This window comes from Penaeus vannamei, chromosome 42 (assembly GCF_042767895.1).
Source record: "Penaeus vannamei isolate JL-2024 chromosome 42, ASM4276789v1, whole genome shotgun sequence".
Classification (NCBI taxonomy): Eukaryota; Metazoa; Arthropoda; class Malacostraca; order Decapoda; family Penaeidae; genus Penaeus; species Penaeus vannamei.
The window spans coordinates 13,312,036-13,319,535 of NC_091590.1; the positions used below are offsets into that span (position 1 = coordinate 13,312,036).

General features: G+C 47.1%; 1 protein-coding gene across 4 annotated transcripts in view; it reads left to right on the forward strand.

The window, feature by feature from the left end:
• The window catches only part of LOC113805351 (zinc transporter foi), a 117,566-nt gene that overhangs the window by 75,220 nt on the left and 34,846 nt on the right, over window positions 1-7,500 (forward strand). For all 4 annotated transcript variants that reach the window (XM_070118379.1, XM_070118380.1, XM_070118381.1 and 1 more), the window contains exon 4: window positions 5,368-5,575. In XM_070118379.1, the coding sequence (XP_069974480.1) occupies window positions 5,368-5,575 (208 nt within the window). The remainder of the gene's footprint in view (window positions 1-5,367; window positions 5,576-7,500) is intronic.

A 7,500-nucleotide genomic window follows, 5' to 3' on the forward strand; every position in this document is an offset into this window, starting at 1 on the left:
GGACCCCTCCTCTCCCTCCCTTTGTCTCCTCCCCGTGTCTCCTCTTCTCCCCCTTTCCGGTTGGGTCCAGATCCGACGGGCCAGTCCTCCCCTCCTCCTCCCCACCACACTGGCACCCTGCCTTGGCACGCGCACAGGCTTGGCACCCTTGAACTTTGAGGGGAATGGGTCACTGCGGAGCGGGGCGGGCAGGTGGGTCAGGTGCAAGGGGCGTTCTCTCTCTCTACTCCCGGAGCATTCACTCTCCCGCGCCGCTCCGTGAGGCACCGCTCCGTGTGACACCGCGCCGTGTGACACCGCTCCAGGCCGCTGCAGCCACCGCAGTCGCCGCCGCAGTCAGTTGTTGGTTCGTCGGAGCGGGGGGCGGCCGACAGCAGCGCCAGAGGGCTCGTAGATGGGTGAGAAACAGGCAGAAGGTGGTCCAGTTTGGGATGATGGAGGGAGGGGCGTCGTTATGGGGACATAGGGGGAGAGGGACGACTTTTAGGGGGGGGGGAGGGTCGGCGAAGGAGAAACGGGTAGGTGGGAGAGGAGAACGGTGGTGGCACCAATGAAACGAAACTCGAGTAGTGGATAGTCCAGTTAGCAACCCTTTCTTCTCTCCACTTATCTCTTCAGATCACTTTCTCTCTCTTTTTCTCCGTTCTATCTCTCTTTTTCTCTCCGTTCTTGCTTCTCCACTTTTTCCAGTGGTGGAGCGAGTCAGGTATCGAAGTAGAGTACACTGCGCTTTCGTCGACACACCGTTATGTACGATTACGTCACACACATACACACGCACTACCACAGGCGGTATTGATTTTTTAAAACACCTCGTCGTTTTTCTTTTTGTTTCGTCTTTGTCCTTTATAGCCCCCCCTTTTTAAAGACGACTTTCCGTCACTTGTCGCCGCCGCGTGCGTTGAGAGCGCGTGGCGTGTGGCGTGGGTGCGAAAGTGTCTGTGTTGGTAGAGAGACTAAGAGAACACCTTCGACGAGGCAGTAGAAAGCGAGCTCTGGTTCCACGACACGCGGCGGTTGTCGGTTAGTCTTTAATATTAATGGATACGAGCAGCTCTCATTTCCTCCCTGCTCCCCTCCCTCCCTCACACCTCCTTTCTCCCTCCTCTTCTCCTCCTCCCTTCTTCCCATCCATTTACTATCGTTTAATTTTAAATAGATTAAAAGCTACGGTTTACTCTTTCGCTCCCTGCCTCCATTCCTCTTCACGTTCATCCACAGGTGTGCAGTATTAATACAACTTATTTTCACATTTGCGCATATTATTAGAAGTTTTGCTTCCTTCTTCCTCCTTTCTCCCTCCTCTCATCTTTACTTCCTTGTTCACTGTTAGGCTAATGCATATCACTCATATTTTATTAGAACCTTTTCTGCCTTCTTCTATACTCTTCCTTCCTCCCCCCTTCTCCCTCCTATTCCTCCTCCCTTCTCCCTCCCTCTTCCTCCTCCTCCCTTCTCCCTCCCTCTTCCTCCTCCCTCCTCCCTCCCTCTTCCTCCTCCCTCCTCCCTCCCTCTTCCTCCTCCTCTCCCTTCTCCCTCCCTCTTCCTCCTCCTCCCTTCTCCCTCCCTCTTCTTCCTCCTCCCTTCTCCCTCCCTCTTCTTCCTCCTCCCTTCTCCCTCTCTCTTCCTCCTCCTCCTCCTCCTATTCCTGCTCCTCCCCCTCCTCCCCTCCTCCTTCTTCTCCTCCTCCTCCTCCTCCTCCTCCTCCTCCTCCTCCTCCTCCTCCTCTTCCTTCCCTCTCTTCCTCATCCTCTTCCTTCCTCTTCCTCTTCACTCCACCTCCTCCTCCTTCTTCTCCTCCTCCTCCTCCTCGTCCTCTTCCTCCCCTCTCTTCCCTCTTCCGTTCTCTAACTCCCATTCTCCTCCTTCTTCACTCCTCCTCCTCCTCTTCCCTCTTCCCCCTCTTTACTCATTCTCCTCCCTCCTCCTCCTTGCTGCGCTTCCTTCTTTCTCCTTCACCTTGTCTTCCTCCTTCCTTTTCCTCCCCCTCCTCTTCCTCCTTTTCCTTCTCCTCTCTCCCTCCTCTTCCTCTTTCTTCCTCCTCCTTCCTTAGTCTTCTACTCCCCCCCTTCCCCTCCCTCCCCCTCCTCGTGCGTTTCCGTGGCTCCAAAATCATGGTCCCGTTAATCATTCACTCCTTATTATTCGTCTTTTGTTTATTCGACCTTACACTACTTTTCTTATAGTTTTTTTCTTTCTTTCTTTCTTCCTCACTTTCATTCATTCGGTCAGGCGGCTTTTTTGGCCCGCGCGGAATGTCACGGGCGCTCAGGTCGGCGGACTGATCGCGTGGCGGGCGGCGGGAGAACTTTTTTTTTTTTTTTTTTTTTTTTTTTTTTTGTGTGTGTGGGGGGGGGGGGGTGTAGGCGCGATACTTCCCGGTACTTTTGCTTCGGTTGTTTAATTTGTTGAGGCGTGTTGTGTGTGTGTGTGTATTTATGAGGCACATACACGCACACGCAGACGTACACGCGCACGCACACGCACACGCACACGCACACGCACACGCACACGCACACGCACACGCACACACACACACACACACACACACACACACACACACACACACACACACACACACACACACACACACACACACACACACACACACACACACACACACACACACACACACACACACACACACATATATCCAACCATGTATCGATCATCTCTGTATGTTCTGACTGTCTAATATTGAAAAATATGTTACGATGTTACAAAATTTTAAGTAAAAGCTGTTCACCCGAATAATGATTAGAGAGGGGAAAAAATTGTAATATGATCCTGTCTATCCTCTCGACCTCCTCCTTCCTCCTCCCCCTACTGCCACTCCCACTCCTACTCCTTGTACCCACTCCCTGTTCCCAATCCCTCTCTTCCTCTTCTTTCTCCTCCTCCTCCTTGTTCTTGTTCTTGTTCTTCTTCTTTTTCTTCTTCTCCCTCCCTCTTCCTCCTCCTCTTTCTCCTTCTTCTTCTCTTTCTCCTTCTCCGACTCCTCCTCTTCCTTCTCTTCCCTCCCTCCCTCCCTTCTTTCCCTCCTCCTCCTCCTGTTCCTGTTCCTCCCTCTAGCTCTCTCTTCTTCTTTCTCCTCCTCCTCCCTCCTCCTTCTCTCCTCCTCCATCCTCCTCCCACGTCTTCCTTCTCCACCTCCTCCTCCTCCCTCCTCTCCTCCTCCTCCCTCCTCCTCCTCCCTCCTCCCTCCTCCTTCCTCCTCCTCCTCCGACTGCAGTGTCCTTGTGGTTATTTTTTTTTCTCCATTTCCCGTTAGCTGCGTACCCAGCCATTCACGTGCACTGGACCACGCGTCTTGCCTTCTGCTTTGTCGATCGCTCCAAAATCACCACCGCAATCATCACCATCACTGTCACCATCATCAGCATCATCACCATCAACACCAACACCCATCACCATCACCACCACCACCACCACCACCATCGTCACCACCACCATCAACACCAACACCCCCATCACCATCATCATCATCATCATCACCACCACCGCCATCGCCATCGCCATCGCCATCCTCAACGCCAACATCAACGTCAACGCCAACGCCACCACCACCACCTCCACCACCATCACCACCATCACCACCACCACCGCCACCGCCATCGCCATCACCATCATCATCATCATCACCACCGCCATCGCCATCCTCAACGCCAACATCAACGTCAACGTCATCGACACCATCGTCATTTTAAGCTATTCTTTGCTTCCTTTCCCTCTCCTTCCGTTCATCGCATTTCTGTGAAATATTTCCTCTTGGCTAGTTTCATGCTCCTTCTTTCCTTGGAATTGTTTACTATCTCTGCGTCCGTTTCTTTATTTGGTATATTAGCTTATTCCCCTCCCTCTCTCCCTCTCCCTTTCTCCCTCTCTCCCTCTCTCCCTCTCCCTCTCCCTCTCTCCCTCTCCCTCTCTCCCTCTTCCTCTCCCCCTCTCCCTCTCACTCCTATCTACCTTCCCCTATGTGCGTCTATATATGTCTTCCCCTTTCTCTATCTATCCATCTATCTATCTGTCTATCTATCTATCTATCTATCTACATATCTATCTATCTATCTATCTGTCTGTCTGTAGTGCAGTTGTTCATCCACCTCGTGTGACGTCACATCCGCCGTCGCCCTGTAATGCAATAGGAAAGGAAAAACCTTGAACCTTGTTTATCGGCTGGACTTTTGTGACGGGGAATTGGGTCCTGGATTTCCGTTTTATGTTTGTTTGTTTGTTTTTGGATGGTGGCGGGAAGGGAGGGTGGGGTATTGTATTGTTGTTGTTTGCTTGTTCGTTTGTTTGTCTGTTTGTTGGTATTGTTATTATTATTATTGTTATTATTATTATTATTATTATTATTATTATTATTATTATTTATTAATAAATATTATTATTATTATTATTATTATTATTATTATTATTATTATTATTATTATTATTATTATTATTATTATTATTATTATTATTATTATTATTATTATTATTATTATTATTATTGTTGTTGTTGTTGTTGTTGTTGTTATTATTAATTGATAAATATTGTTATTATTATTATTATTATTATTATTATTATTATTATTATTATTATTATTATTTATTGATTAATAATAATAATAATAATATTATTATTATTATTATTATTATTATTATTATTATTATTATTGTTGTTTTGATATTGTTATTGTAATTATTATTATCATTGTTGTTGCTGTTGTTTTATAAATAGTATTTCTATTAATGTTAGCAATATAGGATAAAGGTGGTGTGTGTGTGTGTGTGTGTGTGTGTGTGTGTGTGTGTGTGTGTGTGTGTGTGTGTGTGTGTGATGTGATATAAACGTGACTCGGTCTTTTAACACCGAAAGTCTCTTGAAAAAAGCTGCAATCCAACCACGAAGATCTGGGTCGAGTTAATCAAGTGAATTCGAAAACAAGAACAAATGTAAATCAGGAGACCATTTGTTTTCCAGTGCATTGCTGGAAATAAATCTGTGAAAAATTATGTACATTTGCAGACGCGAACACGGACAAAACACGGGGGGGGGGTGGATACAAAGCCTAAATAAGAGTGTTATATGAAGTAGTTTAAGGATGAAGCGTAGAAATCTCTTTTTCTTTCTTTCTTTCTTTCTTCTTCTTCTCTTTTTTCTTTCCTCTTCTTCTCCTCTTTATTCTTTCTTCTTCTTCCTTCTCTCTCTCTCTCTCTCTCTCTTCTCTTCTCTCTCTCTCTCTCTCTCTCTCTCTCTCTTTCTCTCTTTTTCCCTCCCTCCTTTCCCTCTCCATCTCCTTCTTTCCCATGTACTTCACATATGCCATTACAATATTGCATTGGATCTGCCAAGCCTTGACGACCGCCCTCCTCTTCCAGTGCGGAGGTGTCTCCGACTTGTTGCAGGCCTCAGGGTTGAACCCCGGCGACTGTCTGACTCCCCCGGGGTTCCTCGCCCTCTGCCCAGGTCTCCTCTTCTACCTCGACGCCTGCAGGATGGATGACGACGCCCACGACCACGCCCACGCGCCCACGACGACGTCGCATCACCACCACCATGACCACGAAGGCGATGAGTTCTCTGCAGGTATGGGAGGGGGGGAGCGAGGTGGGAGAGGGGGGGGAGAGCTAGAGAGAAATGGAGAGGTAGAGAGAGAAAGAAATTGGGCGATAGAGGGAGAGAGAAAGATAGAGAGGTAGAGAAGTGGAGAGGTAGAGAGATAGAAAAGAGGAAAGGTAGAGAGAGAGAAATCGAGAGGAAGAGAGATAGAAAAATGGAGAGAGAGAAGTGGAGAGAGAGAGAGAAGTGGAGAGAGAAAGAGAAGTGGAGAGGGAGAGAGAGAGAGAGAAGTGGAGAGAGAGAAAGAGAAGAGTAGAGAGAGAGAGAAGTGGAGAGAGAGAGAGAGAGAAGTGGAGAGAGAGAGAGAGAAGTGGAGAGAGAGAGAGAGAAGTGGAGAGAGAGAGAGAGAAGTGGAGAGAGAGAGAGAGAGAAGTGGAGAGAGAGAGAGAAGTGGAGAGAGAGAGAGAAGTGGAGAGAGAGAGAGAAGTGGAGAGAGAGAGAGAAGTGGAAATGGAAAGGTAGAGAGAGAAAAACAGGAGAAGAGGTAGAGAGATGAAGATATAGAGAGCAATGGAGAGGTACACCAAGAGAGAGAAATGTATATATATATATATATATATATATATATATATATATATATATATATATATATATATATATATATATATATATATATATATATATATATATATATATGAGAGAGAGAGAGAGAGAGAGAGAGAGAGAGAGAGAGAGAGAGAGAGAGAGAGAGAGAGAGAGAGAGATATGGAGAGAGAGAGAGAGATAAGGAGAGAGAGAGAGAGATATGGAGAGAGAGAGAGAGAGATAAAGGAGAGAGAGAGAGAGAGATAAAGGAGAGAGAGAGAGAGAGAGAGATAAAGGAGAGAGAGAGAGAGATAAAGGGAGAGAGAGAGAGAGATAAAGGGAGAGAGAGAGAGAGAGAGATAAAGGAAGACAGAGAGAGAAAAAATAAAGGGAGGGAGAGAGAGAGAGAGAAAGGTAAGAAAGGAGAGAGAAAGGTAGAGAAAGGAGAGAGAGAGAGAGAGAAAGGTAGAAAGGGAGAGAGAGAGAGAGAGAAAGGTAGAAAGGGAGAGAGAGAGAGAGAGAAAGGTAGAAAGGGAGAGAGAGAGAGAGAGAGAAAGAGAGAGAGAGAGGTAAGAAAGGTAGAGAGAGGAGAGAGAGAAAGGTAGAAAGGGAGAGAGAGAGAGAGAAGAGAAAGGTAGAAAGGGAGAGAGAAGAGAGGAGAGAAAGGTAGAAAGGGAGAGAGAGAGAGAGAGAGAAAGAGAGAAAGAGAGAGAGAGAGAGAGAGAGAGGTAGAGAGAGAGAGAGAGAGAGAGAGAAAGGTAGAAAGGGAGAGAGAGAGAGAGAGGAAGAGAGTAGAAAGGGAGAGAGAGAGAGAGAGAGAGGTAGAGAGAGAGAGAGAGAGAGAGAGAGAGAGAGGTAGGAAGGTAAGGGAGAGAGAGAGAGAGAAAGGTAGAAAGGGAGAGAGAGAGAGAGAGAGAAAGGTAGAAAGGGAGAGAGAGAGAGAGAGAAAGGTGAGAAAGGGAGAGAGAGAGAGAGAAAGGTAGAAAGGGAGAGAGAGAGAGAGAGAAAGGTGAGAAAGGGAGAGAGAGAGAGAGAGAGAGAAAGGTAGAAAGGGAGAGAGAGAGAGAGAGAGAGAGAAAGGTAGAAAGGGAGAGAGAGAGAGAGAGAGAAGGTAGAAAGGGAGAGAGAGAGAGAGAGAAAGGTAGAAAGGGAGAGAGAGAGAGAGAGAGAGAGAAGGTAGAAAGGGAGAGAGAGAGAGAGAGAGAGAAAGGTAGAAAGGGAGAGAGAGAGAGAGAGAAAGGTGAAGGGAGAGAGAGAGAGAGAGAAAGGTAGAAAGGAGAGAGAGAGAGAGAGAGAGAGAAAGGTAGAAAGGGAGAGAGAGAGAGAGAGAGAAGGAGTGTAGAAAGGGAGAGAGAGAGAGAGAGAGA